Genomic DNA, 23,792 nt, shown 5'->3' with positions numbered 1-23,792 from the left:
TTTTCCGCTTCAGCAGGCATGGCCATGACATCATTCCTAAGAATCAAACCCACAAGATGTCAATCTGCTTTTACTCTACAAGAAAACTTGCTGATTTGCTGTCTTGCTTGCTCTCTGTAAGGGAGCCCCCTGGGGTCCTCAGGGAGGCCGCAGAAACTGTGGCTCACAGCAAACACCCGGGGCAAGGCTGGAGTAGGCCTAACATGGAGGGAAACACACTGAGAAGGCAGAAAGCCCCGTGCACAGGATCAGGTTTATCAGGATCACCTGTGCCATTTTGTTCTTGATGTCCATAAAGAGATGTTCATAGTTCCAGTCGTGTCTGTACACCAGAGTGGGTATTCCCTAAATTGGGAAAGAAAAAAGTTTTTAAAAATTAAATCCATCGTGGACATTTCCAGCAGATGACAAACAGAATCTGCAGCCGGAAAACTGCAGCGTAGTGCCGTGCTGCCCAGTGTATCCCTTGGCTAAGAGCGCCCCTCTGTGTCATTAACCCACCATCTATGGAAATAGTAACACAACCGGGAATCCAGCAGAGTCCTCACAGCCAATTACATGACAAGATATTGTCACATCATCGTGGCCTGCTTCGCCACAGGAGGCGCTAGGGCAACAGGTATTTGTGCATATCCCATTCAGCCACTAAAGGCACAGACCATGCACAGGCAGTCACTCTGCCAGAGGAAATGGCTGTGAGAATGAATTAAAAACAGCCTTTGGGAGGCAGAGACGGGCAGATCACGAGGTCAAGAGATCGAGACCATCCTGGCTAACATGGTGAAACCCCGTCTCTACTAAAAATACAAAAAAATTAGCCGGGCGTGGTGGCGGGCGCCTGTAGTCCCAGCTACTCGGGAGGCTGAGGCAGGAGAATGGCATGAGTGAACCCTGGAGGTGGAGCTTGCAGCAAGCTGAGATTGCGCCAGTGCAATCCAGCCTGGGTGACAGAGCGAGACTCCGTCTCAAAAAAAAAAAAAAAAATCCGTGGGCTCTCACAGTTCCTGGCCCAGTTGCGGGTGGTACCGTACATAAGTACAGTAGATATGACTGCAGCTGGAAGGAACAAGTGTGTCCAGCGAAGGAAAAGAGATGGGAAAGTGCCTGCTGTGGGCTCCAGTGCATGAGGTCGCGGGATGCAGTTCAGGGAAATGGGCTAAGTGGCTGGAGGCAGGGCTGGAAGGTTGGGCTGGGCCGAGCTACAGGGCCTCCCATACCAGACAACAGAGTGTCGGCTTTATCCCATATGCCATGAGAGGCCAGGCAGGGCCATCCGGCACAGGATGAAGAGAGCCAGATGTGGGCTTTAGGCCGTGGACGGAAGAACCTGGAGGTGGGCACCAGTTAGGAGTGGCTACAGTCCAGCGTACAGGATGCCTTTAACTACAGAGTGGGCTTTGGCAGTCAGGTGAGGACACACAGAAGGCACAGCTAATGGCATCTGCTGGCAGGTTACCCATGGAGGCTGAAGGAAGAGGGGCTGTCGGGGTGGTGGTGCCATTAACTGGTAGAATCAAGACCTCAACAGTCAGCTGGGTGCAGTGGCTCACGCCTATAATCCCAGCACTTTGGGAGGCCTAGGTGGGTGGATCCCTTGAGCCCAAGAGTTCGAGACCAGCCGGGCAACGTGGTGAAGCCCCATCTCTACCAAAAAATACGCAAATTAGCTGGGCATGGTGGTGCACACTTGTGATCTCAGCTGTTTGGGAAGCTGATGTGGGAGGATTGCTTGATCCCAGAGGTGGAGGCTCCACTGCCCTGCAGCCTCGGTGACAGAGTGAGACCCTGTTTCAAAAAAAGACCTCAACAGTTCCTTGGGGGACTGAGGTGCAGATGGCCCTGCAGGAGAGGGCTCAGGAGAGCCCTGCGGCCCGGAGACACAGGTGGCGTGGTGGCCTCGGGAGCTGCAGGTGTGAGGGAGGAGATACAGACCAGACTGCAGGGTGAGGTGCTGCTTCCCTCTCGCGAGAAACACACCAAGGGCTGCTTGTTCACAACAGACACACCAACCAAATGAGCAGCAGTGGCAGGAGTCAGCCCTACCTTGAGGCTCAGCTGGGGCTTGCCCTGGAGGAAGCGGCTGACGATCTGCCGCTGAATCTTCTCCAGATCGAACTCCTGCACGGTCTCTCTGCCTTCCTCCACCTGGTACTGGCAGTTGGAGAGAATCAGTGGAGTCAGGTCCCGCTCCACTTCATAACTGATGACATGCAGGTCAGTGACCTCGGCGGCATCCACGGAATAGCTGAGGGGCAGAAATACAGCGCTCAGCGTCCAGGCCGGGCATGCGGGCCGAGGGCTCTACGTTGCAGGGAGCGGGCTCCTATTTCTCACAGTTGGAGCAGCGGAAAACCCTACCCAAGTATGGGGCGGGTCGCTGGTGGGGGCGGCTGAAGGAGTGAGTGTCTGTTAGGGAAGGGGCTGAAGCTTGCTTGTGTCTGCCCCACTGGGCTTAGGGACTCTGGGCTGAGCAGGCACCACTTCCTGGTGGCTCGTGCACAAACCTGTTGTTTTCCTCGGAGAGTTTTTCCACGGCGTAGACAATTTCATTGTGTAGGCGAATCAAGTAGCTGACGAGAGCGGTAGCACAGAGGCCCAGGCCCTGTCGGCGTGGCAAGAGGATCTCAAACTCAGTGTCCAGATCCAAGTCAGTGCTGCAGTAGTTTTTGGGTAGCTTGATCTCACCTTTAAACGACAGGGTTATGCTTAAGCAGAGAGGAGTTCCAACTCCTCACAGAATCTAGGCATGGGGAGGAGGGATGCAGAAGCCATCAGCTCCACACACAGCCGGGAGCCAGGTCTCGGTTCTGCCCCATCTCATATGCTGATAGAGTTTCAAATGCTTTCAGCTCCCTTTTGATGCCATATTTAGGGACTGAAGAGTACTGAGGGTTTATTTTCCTGACACATTATTTTACTTATCCAGACACCACCATCAAAAGAGACACAAGTTAAGCGTTAACAGTGCTGGCCGGGCGCAGTGGCTCGCGCTTGTAATCCTAGCACTTTGGGAGGCCGAGGCAGGTGGATTGCCTGAGCTTGGGAGTTTGAGACCAGCCTGGGCAACATGGTGAAACCCTGTCTCTACGAGGGGCTGAGGCAGGAGAATTGCTTGAATCCGGGAGGCAGAGGTTGCAGTGAGCCGAGATGGTGCCACTGCACTCCAGCCTGGCGACAGAGCAAGACTCCATCTCAAAAACAAACAAACAGTGCTGGGTGTTGACAGGGATGGGCCGAGTCAGGCTGACGAGAAGAGCTTTCAGACTAGGCTCTCCTGGAATGCTTAGTGGTACAGGGGGACAGGACGCTAACCGTTCGTCTCAAGTGATCTCCTCAGTTTGTTCCATGTCGACAGAAAGACTGTGATCCTGTTGTGAAGCAGCTGCCTCAACCCATCTGTTGAACAGAATACTTGGTAAGAACCGTATGATGGCAACCCCCTGAAAGGGCCAAACCACCCTAGTTACATGCTCTGCCGAGAGCCCATCTTTGCTGCTTTGTGCAGTCACAAGCATGTCTGAGGTGCTGTTTGAAGGAGTGAGCCGAGTTTGAGGAGCTAGAGAGGGAGGTGCTTTTCAGCTGTGGTGAAAGCTTCTAATATGTTTTTGGGGTTCAAGCACCCTTCACCGCATGGTAAGGGCTTAGGCTATAGAGCACCCATCAGCGCCTCCTCCCCTCCGCCCCACCCTGTTCCCCTATGCAGTGATCCTTTCGAACCGCCAAATGCGGGACAGTCCTGGTCCTGTCAGAGCAGAGCCACACCTGAGCTGTGCTTGCTGAGGAAGCCTCTGATGGAGCTGTATTCAACTTGCTGGACGTTCTGGAACTGCTTCACTAGATCCCTTTGCAAGGCCAAAATCTCAGGCAGGAACTTTACCAGCCTCAGCTCTGCTTCCTGGAGAAGGGAAGACCACCCGGTAACAATTTTTATTTACCTAAAAAATGTTATTGGGGATACAGACTTTGAGACTGGCTGCGAGACTTGTATTTGTAGCTTAATCTGATCAGTGTCATTTCCTGTGATGCAGCGTGGAGCTTGAAAACGGGAAAAGTTCTTCCCACAAGTTCTTCCCACAAGTCTACAGACAGTGCAGTGTGCTAGAAATGGAGGGCGGCGAAGAGGGAGCCCAGCCTCTATGGAGCTGACGCATCAGCTGCGTCCATCAAAGGCTGATGAAGGAAATCTGTCCCTTGGGCCCATGTAACTGGCTGGGTACGGAGAGAAGCTGCTGAAAGAAGAGACCCAGAGCTTAGGCAGCGAGGGCTGGCCTTATTCCTGGGTGTCCTTCCGAAGACCTAGGATCTAAGCATCTTCGACGTAGTGAAACTGCATCTCAGAGAGAGGCCACAGTATTGACAGGAAGTCCTTCCTGTCATTGTGAACTCATACTCCTCAACTGACCAACAGAAGTTTCCAAATCGTCTTCATCCTTGCTAGACAGCAAATAATAGTCCATGGAGAGAAATGTTTAGACAAGTGCAAATGGATGAAAGTTAGGAAAGTATATTTCTAATTCCAACAGCTGTGGCCAGTACACTTGACTGCTCCCCAGTACCCCAGCACCGCCGGCACACACCCACTCACTCCCGTCTTCCACGTACGCCTCGATGCTTAGGCACAGGGAGGAGTTTTGTTTGATCTGCCCATGCTCCAGCATTGTGGACAGAGAGGAACAGAGCGGCTGGGAAAGAGCTGCATCCTTTTCTGTCTGGCTGAGTGATGAGGGGAGGTCCTCTCCTGGCCTCCAGCTTCCCCACAGGTCACTGCTAATCCCAACGTGGGTGTGTATTTTGTCTGTGACTTTACGCTTCTGGCAGTTGTACTGTTTGATATGTATGAAGATCTCTAGCCCTGAGTCTTCTGCTACATCCTATTCAAAATCAAAGCACTGAAATAGTCTGTTAAGAATGATTATACTACGTAAAAGCCCAGGGCCTTCAGGCCTGCTGGGGAACTCTGCACCGAAAAAGGGAGGGAGCCACAGTAAGCCAGACATACCTTCTGCAGGAAATGCCAGAGGATGGGCACTCTTTCTTTGCCATTTTTCTGTTCCACAATGTGCTGGAGGTACTCAACTGTAATTCTTTTCCTGCAGCTCCAAATCTTAGAGCAATGGACCACACTTTTCCGGGGCAGGTGGGGCAGGAAGGTCACTGGGTCACCATATATTATTTTGGCCACAGGGTTAGAGCTGATACGCTTATCTTGGCTGATGAGATTATTCATGATGGGAAGGGTTTTATCTAGATGCTGGATGGAGAAAATGAAAAAAAAATTCTGGAAGTGAGGTATTGCTACAAACAGATTGTAACACCCAGTAACTCCACCAGTGGGTGTCTGCATATTAGGGCGTTTGTCCCCTGCTCTGAGCATGTAATCAGGTATTCCCTTTGATCTTCTAATTTCAGTGTTGTTTGTTTATAGATGTATGTCTCCCCAAACAGAATGAGATTCAGAAACCTATATTTCTCTTACTAACATTCTGGCTGCTAGATGAGTAATTAATTAATCTATGATTGTCAGTTCATTTTTAATGGGTATGTATGTGATAGTTTATTTCTCTACCTCGTACATTACATTCTGCTGTAAAAAGTAATGGAGAGAAAAACACTGCCTGCACTTGCTGGATTCCCAGGAATTCCTCGGACTGACTTCATGACCAGCTGCAGGAGGGAAGAGCACTTGGGGACAGGAGGAGGATGGAGTGACTCGAGGTGGGGAGCATTGGAATCTGGGGCTCAGTCAAAGGCTCTTGCTGGCACCGCTACGAGGGGCAACAGGCAAGGAGCATTCAGCAGACGCAGGGACCCTTCCTTTCTGGACCGAGGAGCAACCCAGCTGTCAGCACTTACTGCTTACCTCCAGTTCCGGAGAAATCACAGCTGCGATTTCCTTTTCCCAGTTGTTCCTCATTTCTTTAGTTGACAATTCTGTGTCAAAATTTAAAAGCCCTACAAAAAAACTCCAAATGTGTAGGTTACCCAAGGCACAAAGAACACAGCAGTCTGCGTATCATAAACCCTAAATAAGTGTTTAATAGAAATAACACTCGTTTTGAGGTAATAGCTTTGTAAATTAATCTAAGTATTTTAAAGTAGTTCCTGTTGTTGCCACCAACTTAATGACCTTTTGAAGATAACATCAATCTCTGAAAAGTCCTCTATCCTACATAACTGTAATCTTAGACCCATTTTGACAAAAATCACCGAAAGAACAGAACTTGAGCTCAATAGCAAGAGTGGCCCAGGCTACCGCCAGCCGTCTCAGCTGCTGCCACCCAAACCCTGAGGCAGACCACACAGATGTGGAGTGCTGCAGGAACTGTCCACCTGCTTCCAGGATTCTGTCATTTCATCAGTGTGACTCTGGGTGCGCTCACTTTGCTGAAATCCCACCAGAATAAGAGGCTTCAAATAAAATCAGATTGTTCCAAATGGAAAATAAATAGGAATGCCAGTTTCAGGCAAAGAAGTACCTGAGGTGGGAGCAGATTTTCTTGTCATGGGGCAGGACTTCTTCTTGCTATTATTGTTATTATTTTAAATTAACATTGTCCTCACAATGGTCATTGTGATTTTTGCAGATTAGCAAAAGAAAATCACTCTTAATTCCACCACTCACAGATAACCATATAACCATTTTACTAAGTTGTCTTACAGACCTTTTCTTTCTGTATGGATTTAAATTTTTAAAATAGAAAGTTAGCTCAGTGAATACAATATTTTATAGCTTTTTTTTTTTTTTAACATAACTGTGGAGATATAAACATTTAATAAATCAGCACACAACTGTGATGGTGATTGATCCTTTGACACGCACGCTCTGTGTGGACGACACGTGCTCCCAGCATGGTAGGGGAATGACCTATGGGGCTGACTTCGGAACTGAAGACTTCCCATATATGCACACTGAAGACTTGCGTGCAGATGCTCCCGAATACCGCAGGTCTTAGCCAGGCAGGGGTGAATGGAGGGAACAGAGCAGCTCCTTCCAGCCTCTGGGCAAGCAGAGTGCTTCCTTTTTCCAGCCCCAGGCATCGCCTTCCCTAGACACGGTTTTCTCTCTGTGTGTTCTCTCATTCTTTCCAGCAACAGCACAGACAGAGCTCAGACTGGCTGTGTGTGGGGTGGCCCACAAGACAGCGAGCCTGCTTGCGCTGCCGTTGTGCTGTGTGCTCCCCGCCCAGCCCTTGCCCCTTTCCTCACTTCTGCTAGAGAGCTGGTGCTGCTCTTGGAGAAGCCTGCGCAGGACGAGGTGGACCACGCCGATGGTCTCGTCGGCACTGTGTCCCAGCATCTTGGCCAACTGCTCCAGGTCCTTCAGGATGTGCTGCTGCAGAAAGCCTTTTGGATCCCTCGCTGGAGGCTTAATGATGTTTATCAGAGCCTGTGGGGGCAACGGAACAGAGCGTTCAGCGGGGATCTGGTTTGTAGAGAAGATGGTGAGCCTGGTAGAGGCCATTGGGAGTGGAGCACCAGCATAGAGGCGGAAGGCGGTTTCTAAGATGAAAACGGCAGAGTGATCCAGGTGAAAGGAAGGCTAGCAAGCGGACCGGCTGCTGGCTTTTCTGTTGTTACAGTGAGATAAAGAATTTTCAGATTGTACCGTTGGCCATCTTGGTTATGCAGTGTGCTCTTTCTTCCCTAGCTACAATGAAGACACAGGTAAAATAATGAAGATGTCAGCCTCTCTACTCCCAGATGTGGACCAAAGACACAGAGTGTTAATTTGAAGTGGATTCTGTATAATCTGGGGAGTAGTTCCCCCCATACCATCATATGCCACAGGGGGAAACATGAAGATGTATAACTTGGATATTACTTTGTAGACTAATTATCTCCAAAACGCATAGATGGCAGCTAGGACTCGAGACAAAAGGACTCCCTGGGAAGAAGCGAAAGCAGGTTCTTCACTGAGCACATTGTTTGGCAGCACTGGGTTATACCTGGGGACTCTGGGAAGCTCCCAGAAGCAGAGCCAAGTGAGTGAGTAGCCGGATAAGGAGGAAGACCACTGGGGGCAGCCCTCGGTCACATGTCACCACGTCTCTCCGCTGCGGGTTGCCCAGCACATGGCCGGTCTGCGTTCTGTCTGCCTTGTCTCTGGAAAGAACGAGAGAACACAAGACAGAGGCTGAGGCTGGCCGCTTTGGCGCGCTGTACATTCTCAGCACTTGGAGTGAGGCTTACGGCTGAGAAGAGAGTTATGTGAAGAGTACTTGCTGTTCCACAAAGCCTGGACCATGTTCCTAAGAGTCTCTCTCATGACAGACTCGCCTTTCCGGCGGACCAGACCCCACCGCATTCTCAGCGTCAGGTGGCTGCGCTGTGTGGTGTTGATGCTGATCCCCGGGCAGGGTGTTAGGACGCAGGCCTGGACCCGTCTTTTCCACTGAAGTCTTTGTCAGGAGAGGAGCGGTTGGGCTAAGAACAGCTAGAGTTTGGGAGGACAGTCGGCATCCCATGGGTGTCCATATTGTTCTCATCTCCCCAAAGGAAAAACTGGGATCTAAAGTCCGGCAGAGAGGAGATGCAGCATGGCCGATGCTCTCAGTGGCAAAACTATTAGAGGATGGAGGACACTGTGACAGTTTCTGGAGATAACATGAAAGTATTTTAAGCTGTGACTGCAGGGAACAGTCAGAATGTGAGGCCCCCACGCAGGTCCCACTCACTCTCTGAAAGGAGCGTTTAGAACCACATTCATCTCAGCATGGGATTGTGGGATCGGATTTGTACCTGGATTCTGAAGTCTGGTATTTCATAAGACTATGTCTCCTTCATTTTTCTCAAAAAATAAAAAATGGAGAAAGCTAAGATTGCTTCATAAGACTATGTCTCCTTCATTTTTCTCAAAAAATAAAAAATGGAGAAAGCTAAGATTGCTGGCAAGTGAGATGGCATCTGCTGAGACAGACGGATGCCCAGGTTTTGGTCCTGCAGACATAGATGTCCTCGTGAATTAGATCATCTGTTTATGTCATGCATATTTCTACAGAAGGTGCACCCAAGGCCCAAAAGGAAGACACCTGTATTCATATTAACAGCTGTTAATGGGTAGCCTGCTTTGCGTTTCAGGGCCCAGGGAGCCAACAACAGATCAGATGCCTCCCTGCTGTGTGACTCCTGGGACTTTGGCATTGCTATTCAATATGACACAGGTCCACATGTACTGGAGTAATTAGTACTATCTTGAGTATCACTTTATCAGCTGGAATAAAAACAGCCCAACACCCCAAGGTTTGAGTACTTAGGAAATAGAATCCTGACCCACATACTTGACCAGATGAAAGCCGTCCCGAGGTTTGTGGTCAATGCCTCCAATCGGCGCATGGCAGTCAATGCAGATGCTCTGTTCCATCGGCCTGCCACACTAGGGTGAAGACAGGGCACTAGAACCACTTCTGGAGCAGTACCATTTTATGCACAAATGCCATCATGCAAATGAACACCTCCTTATCACTGGCGGACGTGAGCACCCTCAGATTGTCTGTCCCAGTGTGTGCTTGTTTCGGGTGGGTGGAGAACCCATGGGAACAGGGTAGGTACTCACTAATGTTGCACGTGGGCAAACGGGAACTGTTTTTTAAATAAGTGAGACAATTTAAGCTTTATTCCCAGAGTGACACTTTATAGACAAATATATAAAATTCAACCTTCCTTTCTTGTATTCAGCACTTTTTCCATCCCTCCATCTATCACACTAGCCTGTGGCACTTCATGATCTAATACCAAGAATACTAGAAGAGCTTCCAAACTGACTTCCTTATATCCATTTGGACTTTTTCATATATTAATTTTTATGAGACAGAGCCTTGCTCTGTCCTCCAGGCTGGAGTGCAGTGGCACCATCACGGCTCACTACAGCCTTGACCTCCCCAGGCTCAAGCAATCCTCCTACCTTAGCCTCCCAAGTAGCTGGGACCACACACATGCACCACCATGCCCTGCTGATGCTTTGTGTTTTTTTGTAGAGACGGGGTTTCAACATGTTGCCCGGGCCAGTCTCAAACTCCTGGGCTCTAGCAATCCACCTGCCTCAGCCTCCCGAAGTGCTGGGATTACAGGTGTGACCTACCACACCTGGCTTGGACTTTTTTATTTAAAAAAATCTAATCACATAATCTACTTCCAAAGGCTCATTTTTCAAAATCAGATATTGTGCCACAATATACTGAGAGTCACGGCTGATAACACACCAAACCAGTTACAGAATTTCAGAGCTGGGAGCATTCTTGGATAGACTCTATTTCAACGTCCTCATTTCATGGACAAGGAAGTGATTGAAGCTCAGAAAAATGAAGTGTATGTAACAGTTTTTCTCCCTCCGTATCTCTTATATACATTATTAAATGACGTGTATCAGGCTGGGCACAGTGGCTCATAATCCCAACACTTTGGGAGGCCGAGGCGGGAGGATCGCTTGAGCCCAGGAGTTCAATGTTTATAGTGAGCTATGATCATGTCACTCTGCACTCCAGCCTGGGTGAGAGAGCCAGACATATCTCAACCAAGTAAGTAAGTAAGTAAGTAATACTAATAACTAACTACCACGTGTCAGCTCAACCCACCAGCCTCTTGCTCAGCAAGTACAGATACTGTGTATGGAGGGCTCTAGGCTAGATGCTTGGGAATCCAGAGAGGAATAATCAACAGTTCTTCCCCCATGGCACACAGCCTACACGTGGCTTTTTCCTTTGGCATCTGGACCACACCACCTCTGAGGGCTAATAATGCAGCCTGTGGTCCAGGCAACACCTTGCCATTCTATCAAGACAAGGCTCACTGACCCCATGCTGCAGTGGCTAGAAAGAATGGCTAGCAGCAGTTCCCAACCAGTAGCAATTTTCTTTCCTAGGGGACCTTTGTCAATGTCTGGTTTTAGCTGTCACACTGGGAGGAGTGGGTGCTCCTGGCAGCCAGGGACTCGAGGTCAGCCATACTGCCAGACAGCCCACAGTGCACAGGACAGCCCGCGCCGCACAGCCACGTCCACAGTGCTGAGGCTGAGAAGCCCTGGGCTAGAAACCCTTAGCGCCATTGGCGTTGCCCTGCTCAGAGCACCCTGGGCAGTCCTCGGTGAGCCTGTGCTCTCCTGGAAGGCCGAGAGCCTCACTCTCCTGACCCACGATCCCCCTCCTCCAACCCAGGAGTGCACGCCACCCCTCAAACCCTATCTTAAATACCAAGACTCACCTCTCCCACGGAGCAAGGATGGCCGTTGGGACAAGCTGTGAAGAGAACAGGACACACATTGGCTAATGAGGTTTCACCCAATGACCCACATTGAAAAGGGAAAGCTAACTCTCTACTCTCTGGCCCTGACCACAATATGAGAATGACTGTCCAGAGCATCCCACGCTAATTTGTTAAGTTACATGACACCTGCCTGAAGCTTAATAAATGTATGTTGTCAGTGAAAAATGTCTGAGTCTAATTTTATTAATTTTATCAAGTAAAGAGCAATTAGAATATAGGCCCATACCAGGGGTACTTTTGGAGGCAAGGTGGACAGGATTCTAGACCTTCCTATTTTCTTTGATTTTTTTTTTGTCATGAGCATATTTTATAACAACTTTAAAAACTAGTTTAAAAATATTTACTCAGGCAACAGCAAAATTTACATGTCATGGGTTATATGAGTCAGTCTCCCGGTTCTATATTTCATATATTTCAGAAGAGCTTTGTGTCAAAAACTTTGTTTTGTGGTGGGCCTTTGAATGCGTCTCTGATGTGGTTCCCAGTCCCTCCCTTCTCCCAAAATGGCATATTCCAGAGAACAGAAGTGCATCACAGAGGGCCTTTTCCACACGACAAAGAAATGAAATGGTTTGGATCATCTAGCCGGCGGAGTGCCAGCTCCTTCAAGCCATTCATCTTCTGCAGACGCCACCGGTAGAATGCAGGTGGTTTTGGACCCTGAGGCACAAACCACGTGGACCCCAAGTCGAACCCAATGCTTCATAGCATCTGGACACCCTTTGAAGCTCAAAGGAGTGTGGGGTCATCTAGACCCCAACACTTACTGTACCAGTGGACTCTCTCCAGACCCTTCCACCTCCGAGCTTGAGCCAGCAAGTCTTCAGGCATGGTTGGAAGAAAAGCATGCTGAAAAACAAGAAAACAGAGGCAGCTCTAGATAAGTGAGCTTGTCACCTGGGTGCTGCTGCTCAGCAGGAGGCCTAGAGGAAGAAAGGGAACTCTGCTTTCCTTCTGCTGGACTTCTCAAGCTGTCGTGAAGAAAACAGAACAGCTCCCTGTGAAGTAACAAAGGGCAAGGCAAGTCTGTCACTATCTTGTGTGCTCAAGAATCAAGTGACACAAAGGCAGAGAACTGAGGAGATAAAGATGCTCAAGAGTTCCCACAGCTGCAGCTCGGTCTCTACAGTGACAAGCTCTGGGGGGTGTTCCAGTCAAGGCCGATGGAATTGTGGCCTACTCTTACCGCCATGGTGGCTGGGGAGAAGGCCAGATTCTTTAGGGGCCCCAGGAGTTCATTCTGTCCACACAGAAGGACGGCTGCAGCATGAATGGCCATTTCTGTCACCGTTCCGTCAAGGTTGCTGTCACTGGGCCCCGCCCTCAACAGTGGCAGAGAATTGTCCACGAGCGATGTTGCAAAACGGCTGATATCAGGAGGTGAAAGGATCTTGCATTCGCCAATGAATTTGCTCACAGCTTCACGTTGCTGACAGGAAAAAAACTTAACATTAAGATGTATCAAAGAATATTGTGTGACTTGCTCTTAGGCATACACTGACACCAAATACACATCAAATATCAAGGTAAATATGGAGAAATCACCACCATTTGAGGGGGAAATTTTTCAGAGCAGAGAATTGTGCATATACAAACACAGCATCCACATACGTAAGCATTAATTTTGATATTCTATTTTGTTAAACATTATCTTATGTTCTTGGCTTTAGTTTTCATTATAATTCTACAAGCTTTGGGTTAAACAGAAAATAGTTCCTCCACATAACAAGGTTGAAAACCTCTATCCTAGATAAAAAAATTATGGCATGATTTGTGTTGATAACTTTCATTCTATTCAATAAAATCCCTCCAAATACTGAGACTTTGAACACAGCCCTGCAGGCGGTTACTCACCTCTGGTGTGGGGTGGAGGCTTGCATTGTGGGATCTGTACAAAATAGCCACCTCTCTAAACAGTGTTAACAGGAAGTAGGCTGACTGCTGGCTTTGGGGGGTCTTGCAGGCCTGCAAAATCAAGGGTATCAAGTAAGAATTTAAAAGCTCAACACATCTTTTTTTTTTGAGATGGAGTCTTGCTCTGTCACCCAGGCTGGAGTGCAGTGGCATGATCTCGGCTCACTGCAACCTCTGCCTCTCGGGTTCAAGCGATTCTAACTCAGCCTCCCGAGTAGCTGGGACTACAGGCACACGCAACCATATCCGGCTAATTCTTTTTTTTTTTCTTTTAGTAGACACGGGGTTTCACCATGTTTGCCAGGCTGGTCTCAAACTCCTGACCTTGTGATCTGCATGCCTCGGCCTCCCAAAGTGCTAGGATTATAGGATAGACCCCTCCCCGCCCCGCACCGCCGCCTGCCAGATCTACCTAAGGGCCAGAGGCCCACGAAGTTTGCATGTGAAAAGAAACTTTTCACATGCCTCAGCCCTCAACCCACCAAAAGGGAAGGAGCCTTTTCCAGGCCTGGACACCTGGGGTCATGCCCCACATGGGCAGTCTTCTGGCGAGCAACTTTTGGGCTACAAAGTTCCTGAAATACTCTCAGATTAAACTCAACGCATATTTAGCAGCCAGCTTAATGACAGAAGCAACGGAATCACCATCTGTTCTTCTGACTCCTTCACTGGTCTTAGAAACTTTTCCTGAGCAGAAAGAGGATTTTCCATTTCCTCTTTTCCTGGCACAGGGACTCAAAAAGGAAGCAAGACCAGACCAATTTAAAGGTTAGATTCTAAAAACATCTTTATATTTTTTAACTTCCCACACTACACCAACATATGTATTTTTATTAAACACACATGCATATCTGAATTATGAATACATCTAGATATGAATTTTGCTATTAATAGTTGTGTCAGCATCTTTCTTAGACTGTTTTCCAGCAGGGTCTCAAAGGAAATAATGGGCATAAATCAAAAGGCGCTGCTGATGGACTTGGCAGATCAGCAAGACACAGCAAATCTGTCAACCCAGCTCAACTGTCGTAGCTGTCCTGTTCCAGCCACTGGTTCACGCACACTAGCCAGGTGCGCCCTGGAGGCTGTGGGCACGTGACTTCCAATACAGTGTCACGTGATGGGCCGCATCAGTGGTCCATCACCCTGCATCATTTGACATAAACCAGCGAACACGCAGGCTCCAAGGGATGCCACCTGGTATCAGAGAGAAGCCACGGGCCCACCCTACCTTCAGAGCAGTCTTAATGCCCAGTGGCTTGCACTCGAGGACAGCTTTGGCCACAGCATCACGGAGAGCCTTGTATTCATCGCCGTACACCAGGTACCTATCCATCTGGCCTGGGTGGTCCTGCTGCAGCCCCTGGAATACAGAGATTAGTTGGGGGTGAACAATGGGAGGAATGTCTTGCAAAGAACCGTCCGAACGGGTACAGGAACCAGGTGGTCGATCATTCGAGGTTTAAAGGCAGCCAAGCTGGGATTCCCCGACCTGGCCTGAGGCAGGACAGTCTGGTGCCCTCTTCGCAGGGAGCTTCCTCCTCAGTAGACGAAGAGGTGCAAGTGCAGGGAACGCCTGCCGACGGCAGCGCTACCTGGGGGAGGTGCTTGCTTCCTCCGTTGGCGGCGCACCGCACCACACCCGAGGCCGGGTGGCTCAAGTCATGTCAACTCTAAACCCCAGGTGGTAGTCAAACAGTGCCGGGGTTCTTAGTACCATTTTTGTATCCCCTGGACAATAAGAATTTGTTAATTTCTGGGTATCTGGAAAGGACCACTGAGAGGCCTTGAAGCCTCTTTTTTTTTTTTTTTTTTTGAGACGGAGTCTCGCTCTATCGCCCAGGCTGGAGTGCAGTGGTGCAATCTCGGCTCACTGCAACCACTGCCTCCCGGGTTCAAGCGATTCTCCTGCCTCAGCCTCCCGACTAGCTGGGATTACAAGCACCCACCATCATGTCCAGCTAATTTTTTTTTTTCTTTGAAGTAGACACAAGGTTTCACCATGTTGGCCAGGCTGGTCTTGACAAACTCCTGACCACAAGTGATCCGCCCGCCTCGGCCTCCCAAAGTGCTGGAATTACAGGTGTGAGCCACTGTGCCCAGCCTGGCCTTGAAGCCTCTTATGCAATTCTTCTATTCCTAGTTCTTGCTCTTGCCTGTCTCTGCCTGCCAGAGGTAGAAAGGTCGCACCTTGCAAGCTGAACTACGTTTAATTTGCTGAAAGCAAAGTCCACAAAAATATTCTACTTTCCTTGAGTGAAATTCAATTAGAAGTGATGCCTAATTAAAGAAGCTCTGAGGTGAGTGCCCTCACCTTGGCCCTACAGCAGGCAGTGTAAACATGATCACAAGCTGGGGCAAATCAGCTGAAGCACAGAGACAAAGGACCAGACAGACAGGCGCAGGTTTCCTTCCTGGCTCTGGGGATGCTAAGGGCAGGTGGAACGTGGAAGCAGTGGCACCATCCCTGGGTGTGAGGGTGAGGTGTGGGGGTGTGTTGATGGGTGGTGTGAGGGTGTGAGGGTATGAGGGTATGTGGTGGGGAGGGTGTGAGGGGGTGGGGTGTTGGGGGGGCAGGGTGTGAGGGTAGGGGGGTGTGTGGCGTGTGGGTTTGGGGTGTATGGGGCTGTGGGGGTGCATGTTTGTGTGCTGCCGGGCCCCGCTTCTCACCTGCTGCTTGACAACGTCCTTGGGAAACACCCACTGGTGCGGGCGGCCGGGCTTGGAGAGGCCCTGCACGAACTCCATCCCCTGCTGGCTGCTGAGCTTCCGCACCAGGTACACCCGGTGCCAGTCGTTCTCCACCCGGATACAGAACTGCTTGACTTGCTGCAGGTAGCACTGCTTCTCCTTGGCCATCTCTGAGAGGCCAACGAGAAAGCGGGTGAGTGGCTGGTGACTTAGGGCATTTATTGTAGGACACAAGGCCAACCAGAGGGCATCGGACCTACCCACAGGCATTCACAGAAACACATCCAGGGGAGAGGGGCTGTAGAAAAGCCCAGTAGTAGTCTATTCGAAGAACTAGTTTCCCATACTTCCTGAATTTCTAAATAACGGAGTCTTTAAACCCAAAGGAAAGCAAGGCAGAGAAGACTTGCCTGGGCCTCCCTCAGGCTCCGAGAGGAAATCTGCAGCTCTGTCGAGGCAGAGGCGGATCCGGGCCACCTCTTGCAGGTATTCAACCGAGGCCTCGTTGGCAGGCTCTCGGCCACGGCTTGCTGGAGAATACGCCTTAAGGAAACGACCTTCCTCTTCTAGGTGGTTCAGTTCATCATTTCTGGAGTAAGCACTGGTCTTCTCAAGTATTGAATCCTGAGGAACAAGGAACAAGAAAGAAAAGGATATTATTTTTTTAAACATGGACGCCCCAAGCTTCTACAGTGGCCAGTGTGACTGTGGAGAAGGAAGGAAGGAAGGATAGAAGAATGTTATTGTAGGTTTCAGTGTAAATTTCTTGACTTATGGAAACCTAACATTCCTTTTTATTTTAATTACAAGAAGGAGGGGAAAAGTGAACCTATGAGGAAAAAAAAGTATCTAATTTATTTACATTATAAAAATTTTGGATATAAAAATATGAAGATAAAAAGTATCCATAATGTCCCCACTCAATGATAACCACTGTTAACTTTGGCGGTATATTCTCCTAGGCTGTTCTGTTTTGTATGTATATGCACGTAAATGCCAAAATATACGTTGCTGAAGGCAGAAGCCGCGTCTTTGAAACCTTTCTTCTTTTCTGCACGGAACACAGCATTTGTTAATTATACTGACTAAAATTATATTCTGTAAATTTTAAACCATGTGGTTCAGATAGTTTCCAAAAGAAATTCAGGGAAGAGAGAGTTCACTTACCTCCAGGCAGTTGATGAAGAGCATGTACAGTTCAGTTTTATCTTCAATTATGAATGCTTTCTTTCTTAACAGGGTCAAATATTCCTGAATATAATCTTTTACATCATGAAAGCTGCAGAAAGAGAAATATTATTCCTGGTTCTCTCAGATCTGGAGACATACCTTACTAAAAAAAAGAGCATCTATCTATCGGTCGTCTGTCCTGTGTGTGTGTGTATAAACATATACATACATATATGTGGTTTCTAAGATTTTATGGAAAACCTTTTAGCATAATACTGGAGGAATATAAAACTCACATTTTAGACCAGCTGTCCTCAAACTTTGGTTTCAGGACCCTTTTATAGTCTTGAGAACCCCGAAGAGCTTTTATGTGGGTTATATTATCAATATTTATGATATTAGGAATTATGAGACATTAAAAACAAAAGGTTTCAAAAATATACATTCATTTAAAATAACAATAAAGCTATTACATGTTAAATAACATTTAAAATATTTTCCAAAACATGAATCCGTGAGAAGAGTGGCTTGGTCTTCCATTCCTGTGCTGGCCCTGGGGCCTGGCTCCTGGAAGTCAGCGCCCTGCCTGCCCTGCTCCCCATCGCTGCAGCGTATGGGAGAACATGAAGAAAATCTGTCCTCATATACTCGGAATAGCGAGGAACATTTTAATAGTTTTTGCAGCTGATTGTGGCTATTATTCCTTAATGCTGTGCCCACAGGGATAAATGGTCATGTCTAGAGGTTAGTTGCAATGTGGAGCCTGAAACTGTATCAATGCATTTTTCAGTCAATTATGTTAAAATCAAAAAGGTCTGCCCATACTTTAAATAGATTTTTTTCTTTTTTGACCCACATGATTTCGTGACATCAGGCATTGGTCATTTGGAAAATATTGGTTCACTGGGCTGTGCAGGTCTTGTAAAGGTTGACACATTTGTATTCTACATTTAAAAAAAAAATCCATATTCATTAATATCACCACAAATTGCCCCAAAATGTCTTTAAGTATTCGAAAGCTCACAAACTCATAGTGGAGAATATAAGCTTTTCAAAATTTTAATTTCAGCTTAAAAGCTTGAATGTTATCATCACCAACCAACACTGTCAGTTGTTTGGCTGAGGCAGGCTCGCTTTGCTGATTTCCAGGAGAGGCCTGCCCAGCCCTGGACACCTGTATCATGTGCATCCTTCCTCCCAGCACGAGTGGCGGTCCATGAACACAGCAGCCGGCTGATAACCCAGGGCTTGTCATGAGTGATTTTTCTGTGAGGCAACTGTCTACTCCGGTGTGTAGTGGGAGTGTTTTGTGTGTGCTTCCCATTTCCACAAAATGTTGAAAAGTCAAATCCTCAAGAGTCAAGATTTAGTAAAACTAAAATGAAACTGGCATGAAGAAAACCACGTGTGCATGGCGGTGAAGAAAACAATACCTCCAGCTACCGTGTCTTCACGTGAGGGGCCAGCAGTTTAACTCATCACCACTTTTTGTAACATCATTGTAAGTATCAACATATTTTTTAAAAAAGGGCAAATTTATCTTAGTAATCTAATTTTTAAAATAGTTTTAACCTCAGAGACCTACCTCACACCCAAGGGTCCATACCAACACTTTGAGAACTGCAATATTAGATCCATACAAGTACCACAGGTGATACTATTCTTGGATGTCAACATCCTTTCCAAGGAAATAGAGCCCATGTTCAGGGGAATAGAAACTTAGGAGACATCTAGGACATTCAGGGTGAGCAGGATTCTAAGCTACCATCTGAAAAATCAGAAAGTTGGGCCGCTGTGGAACCAGGCTCAGCACCACAGATTCTGGCCTCTTGAGTTCCGTGTCCCTCACGCCACTGTGGTCCCTTCACGGCACTGTTGGCTTCTTGCTAGATGCGTGTGCTTGTGGGAATACTAAACTCATGTGCCTATATGTGAAAATGTCAGAATACACAACCAGTACAAGTAACCAGGCTGTGTCTCACCGAAAAAGCTCCCCAAGATCATGTACTAGCTACTAGTCACGACAAGAAGACTTGGTAACAAAACGCTGCGATGAAGAGAAAAAGCCAGGGCTTTCCAGAAGCAAGTCTCCATGTTGTTCTTACCTGTACTTCAAAAGCAGTTTCAGTATCACTGAGCGGATGACAGGAGTCTTATCCACAACATCATTGAATGGAGAGAGAGATTTTGTGTGTTCACGGTGTCCTTAAACCAGAAAGAAAAAGGCAGCTCACTGCATGAGACATGCAGAAGCGAGATGAAGAAATGAGGGGCTAGGTTTACAGGAAGGAAGCAACCTACTCTGGGGAGCATCTCTTAAGCGCTCCTTTTGGACGAAGAGGAGAGAGAGCAGGCTCTCAATCACTTCCTTCTCAGGCGGAGCGTTGTCCTTGAAGCAAATGGTGGACACCAGGTCTACGAAGAAACTGTTGCACATCTGCCGGAAGCGGGCATGCTTTTCAATGGCTTCCCTTAGAACACGAGAAACAGAAGACAGGTGGATGGTGTTTCCCAAATGCCTCCTTACAGAATGACTTGAGATTTGCACAGCATTTCACTTTTTTTTTTTTTTTTGAGACGGAGTTTCACTCTTGTTGCCCAGGCTGGAGTACAGTGGCGCGATCTCCGCTCACTGCAACCTCCACCTCCCAGGTTCAAGTGATCCTCCTGCCTCAGCCTCGCAAGTAGCTGGGATTACAGGCACGCACCATCACGCCTGGCTAATTTTGTATTTTTAGTAGAGATGGGGTTTCACCGTGTTGGCCAGGCTGGTTTCGAACTGCTGACCTCAGGTGATCCACACACCTCGGCCTCCCAGAGTGTTGGGATTACAGGCGTGAGCCACCATGCCTGGCTGGCATTTTACTTTTAAATTGAAAGATTCAAGTCACTCCTCTCACCCATTAGAGCTTGTCTTCGAAACCTCAGCAGATGATATTTACATGCATCCCTTTCTAGAAACACTTTGATCATTTGGACCAGGCAACAATACCCTTCAATATCCCAAAGTATGTCAAAGAACCCATCCACTGGGCTTGCCTGGTGCCCCACTTTTAGGAGGCCTGAGAAGGGGGGAAGGGGAAGGAAAGAGAACCAACCACTCACAGAGCCGGGCTGAGGCCTGCTGAGTCCAGAGAGCCAGAGCTGCTTTTAACCAGCTCCAAAAAGCTAGACAAAAGTGGGTTGATCCTCAGGTCAGTGACTGTGAATGATACTGACGCATTAAAACCAGTGGCGTCGGCCAGGTGTGGTCACTCATGCCTGTAATCCCAGCACTTTGGGAGGCCAAGGCAGGTGGATCACCTGAGGTCAGGAGTTCGAGACCAGCCTGGCCAACATGGTGAAACCCTGTCTCTACTAAAAATACAAAAATTAGCCGGGCATGGTGGTGCATGCCTGTAATCCCAGCTACTTGGGAGGCTGAGGCAGGAGAATTGCCTGAACCCAGGAGGTGAAGGTTGCAGTGAGCTGAGATCGTGCCACTGTACTCCAGCCTGGGCAACAGAGTGAAACTCTGTCTCAAAAAAAAAACAAAAAAAAACAGTGGCGTCTACATTCCTTGGGCCTCTGGTGAGGACCTTTGCTAAGACTTTCTGGCTTAGTTCCTCTGAATTTGTTGTCTCTGAAATCTGTATGTGTATGTCTTGGGGAGAGAATAATCTTGAGATACCAGATATTTATGAAAGTACGTAAGTGGCGTCTCTTATGATAGTTCTCTGAGGTCAGGTTTTCTACCAAATGAAGGTTAATAGAGTTTATATTTCTGAATATTGTGTTTGCCAAAAAAGGAAAATGAAAAAAAGGATGCTTTCTTGAGAGAAAGGGTGTTGTACCTGTGCGCTTGGGAAACAGCTGGAGAGAATTCGTCTGGCAAGGCAGTTAAACAGTAGGGGCATATCATCTGCTCTGAGGCAAACCAGGCCCTGAGGCAGCGCAGGCAGTGCACGTGGTCGCAGGGCAGACAGACGGGGTCCTTTGCATCTCCCAGGCAGATGGGGCACGGCCGAACCCCAAACCTAGAATCCAAGAAGGGCAATCAGTTCTGAAGCAGAGAAACTGGCCAGAAGAAGTGAAAACCAGGAGAGGTTCAGAATTCTCGCCTTCACGGATCCAAACCTAAGGTCTCACCTGCTGAGGGTCTTGCTGGCTATCTCCTTGCATTCACAGAGAGTGCGCATCACGGCCTCAAAAGGCCCGTGCGTCTTCACGTCAGAGTTCTCTCGAAGACACTGAAGAAAGGCGGGGACAGGAGTCATTAGCAGGGGGGAGGGCTGAGGGCGGCCAGGCTGGGCGACAGAGGGAGCACCACATTCAGGGCCAAGGCTGCGCCGTGTGTGTGGGGTGTGGGGTGCGAGGCCTTTGTGATCCTGTGTTTAACGCTTGAACTCTGAATGCTCGTTTTGTGATTATGCTGCTTGTCAGGGGACTACATTCTCAAGTTACGATTTTCCCTCTTCTTTTTCTTTTAAGGTCTCCTCTGCTCTCACTAAGATATTTCAAACTTTAAGTAATAATAATGACCATCTGTATACCCCCCACCAAGCTTTAAGAAATCTCAGCATTTATGGAATATTTGCTTTAGATCATTTTTTAAAATTTTTAAATTTTTTTAAATTTTCTTTCAGCCTCCCAAGCTGCTGGGATAGATCATTTTTTAGAGAAACAAAACATTATGCATACAGTTACAACTTCACATCCCTCCGTCCCTCCCCAGAGATAACTATATTTCTAAATGTCTGCTTTTAGGATAGCTGTAAGCATATCTGAACATGGAGTTATTATTTTGAATGTTTTAAAACTTGATATCAATGATACCACACTGTATAAAGGCTTCTGCAACTCATTCTCTTCATGATACCTTAGGTCCAGATCACTCCTGTACCCACTGATAAAGACACCAGTTACCTGTCTGCTGGTTAATGGGCATTTAGGTTTTTTGCAATTCCTGACAGTCCTGTATTCAACATTCTTGCATATGTCTGAGAGCAAATGAGAAGTTTCTCTAGGATATAGTTAGAAGTGGAAACACTGGTTTTTAGGCAATACACATCATCACTGTACAAGATAGTTTAATGGCTGTACTAATGGAATTTGATGGGCAGGCATGATGTTGGTATAGACATCTTAATATTATGTCTACCTTGGGCATTGTGAGCTCAAGGAGAGTTCCTTTCTGTTCCAAGTTTGACAAGGGTATTTCTTTCCAAATAATTTTATCAAATGCTTTCTCTCTACATTTTGAAATGATCATATAGAGTTTATCTTTTAATTTATATAACTGATGACATTTACAGAATTTTTTTTTTTTTTTTGAGCCATCCTTGAATTGCTGGGATTAATCTTACTTGGAAGTGATGTGTGTATTTTTAATATCCTAATAACTTTGTTAATCAACAACCCAATTCAAAAATGGGCAAAGGACTTGAATGGACATTTCTCCAGAGAAGACAGCAAATGCCCAACAAGCACATGAAGGATGCTCATCATAACTAGTCATTAGAGAAATGCAAATAAAAACCACAATGAATTATCACGGTGGCCATTATGAAAAAAATCAGATAGTAACAGGTGTTGCCCATGATGTGGAGAAATTCAGACCCTGGTGCCTGGCTGGTGGGGATGTAAGAAAGATGCTGCAGCCCCCGTGGAAAACAATACAGTGCTTCTGCATAAAGTTAAACAGAGTTATCAAATGATCCAGGAATTCCCCTTCAAGGTATATATCCAAAAGAACTAAAAGCCAGCCATGCCCGCAGTCCTACCCGTGCCATCCTGCAGCAGTTCCATCAACAACTTCCCGCCCGGCTGAGGGAGCCAGCCTCACGGCGAAAGGCAGGGCTTTCCCCCAAGCCTCTTGTTTCAAATGGTCCCAAGGGGCTGCCCTTCAGCGGGGGCTGGGTAGGGATACAAGTCAGGCTTCCAGCATGAAAACTAACGAGGTAAGGTCTTTGGCTGTGGTTACCTGCACAGAGATCTGACTGGAAGGAAATAAACCAGAAACCCAGTAAGTTTCTGAGGCCATTTTATCGCCAAAAAAAAAGCTCCCCACGTTCCTAACCTCCCAAATCCTGTGAGCATGTGAGCAGGCAGGGGCCAGCTCCTTTACCTTTGGGTTTATGGGCACCTGGCCCTTATGACCCACGCTGGACCTGGCTGAAAGCCCTGTGCATCTCCCAGAGCTCCGAGACGTGATGAGACTTGGAGAGGCTGCCAGCTGTGTGGGTGTGGGGAAAAGGGCGGAAGGGGGGCACCGGCTGTGTCCTACTATCCTCTCTCCGCCTTTTCCTTCAGCAGAAGAACTCAAGTTCCACCTGGCACATGACCACGCCACGAAAAACTCCTCAGTTTCTTGCAACCAGATAAGGCCGAGTGCCTAAGTTTAGGACCACGAGACACGAGCTGGTGTGGCGTGTGCGTGTCCGGGATTGGGCTCTTAAGGAAAACGGCCTGTCCTCCACCTCCCCTGCTTTCTGTCCCACAGGCTGTGACGCCAGGCCACGGGGTGGAAGCTGAACATTAGGGACAACGAAGGGACAAGACAGAAGGAGCGTGGGCACCTGACTCCGTGCCAGCCTCCGGGGAGCTGGTACCTTAGCCTTGGGCTGCTCATACCCATCCTGGGTGGGAAATCAGCTGATACTGTGTCTAAGCCGCTGATGTTTTGATAGGTCAGAGTCAACACATCCAGCATCCATGCTGGCCGCCTTTTAGTAAACCTTCCTGTGCTCCAAAGGTCGGACAGCCAGCGCTGCCTCTTC

General features: G+C 48.0%; 2 protein-coding genes across 8 annotated transcripts in view; one reads left to right on the top strand and one right to left on the bottom strand.

The window, feature by feature from the left end:
- The window catches only part of RNF213 (ring finger protein 213), a 135,631-nt gene that overhangs the window by 6,360 nt on the left and 105,479 nt on the right, over positions 1 to 23,792 (bottom strand). For 2 of the 7 annotated variants that reach the window (XM_016933090.4, XM_016933091.4), the window contains 22 exons: positions 21,163 to 21,263; positions 20,868 to 21,050; positions 19,336 to 19,505; positions 19,140 to 19,239; positions 17,032 to 17,143; positions 16,275 to 16,488; positions 15,844 to 16,034; positions 14,405 to 14,536; positions 13,114 to 13,224; positions 12,446 to 12,688; positions 12,027 to 12,108; positions 11,197 to 11,231; positions 9,279 to 9,373; positions 7,947 to 8,103; positions 7,207 to 7,387; positions 5,861 to 5,952; positions 5,000 to 5,251; positions 3,763 to 3,895; positions 3,313 to 3,396; positions 2,505 to 2,685; positions 2,044 to 2,245; positions 268 to 345 (listed from right to left, as the gene is read on the bottom strand). In XM_016933090.4, coding sequence (XP_016788579.3) covers positions 268 to 345; positions 2,044 to 2,245; positions 2,505 to 2,685; positions 3,313 to 3,396; positions 3,763 to 3,895; positions 5,000 to 5,251; positions 5,861 to 5,952; positions 7,207 to 7,387; positions 7,947 to 8,103; positions 9,279 to 9,373; positions 11,197 to 11,231; positions 12,027 to 12,108; positions 12,446 to 12,688; positions 13,114 to 13,224; positions 14,405 to 14,536; positions 15,844 to 16,034; positions 16,275 to 16,488; positions 17,032 to 17,143; positions 19,140 to 19,239; positions 19,336 to 19,505; positions 20,868 to 21,050; positions 21,163 to 21,263 — 3,129 coding nt within the window. Of the gene's footprint in view, positions 1 to 267; positions 346 to 2,043; positions 2,246 to 2,504; positions 2,686 to 3,312; positions 3,397 to 3,762; positions 4,872 to 4,999; positions 5,252 to 5,860; positions 5,953 to 7,206; positions 7,388 to 7,946; positions 8,104 to 8,369; positions 8,595 to 9,278; positions 9,374 to 9,420; positions 9,580 to 11,196; positions 11,232 to 12,026; positions 12,109 to 12,445; positions 12,689 to 13,113; positions 13,225 to 14,404; positions 14,537 to 15,843; positions 16,035 to 16,274; positions 16,489 to 17,031; positions 17,144 to 19,139; positions 19,240 to 19,335; positions 19,506 to 20,867; positions 21,051 to 21,162; positions 21,264 to 23,792 lie in introns of those variants that run through there. The other 5 variants (XR_010153149.1, XR_010153150.1, XR_010153151.1 and 2 more) reach the window with 5 other exon arrangements.
- Positions 9,644 to 11,424, top strand: LOC104003036 (uncharacterized). The gene has a single exon (XM_009433481.5). It carries the CDS (start codon positions 10,734 to 10,736, stop codon positions 11,235 to 11,237), a length of 504 nt encoding a protein of 167 aa, XP_009431756.1. The 5' UTR covers positions 9,644 to 10,733; the 3' UTR covers positions 11,238 to 11,424.

The sequence above is a fragment of the Pan troglodytes genome, chromosome 19 (assembly GCF_028858775.2).
Source record: "Pan troglodytes isolate AG18354 chromosome 19, NHGRI_mPanTro3-v2.0_pri, whole genome shotgun sequence".
Classification (NCBI taxonomy): Eukaryota; Metazoa; Chordata; class Mammalia; order Primates; family Hominidae; genus Pan; species Pan troglodytes.
The sequence above is the reverse complement of the archived record's forward strand: the minus strand, read 5'-3'. Positions and strand labels throughout refer to the sequence as shown.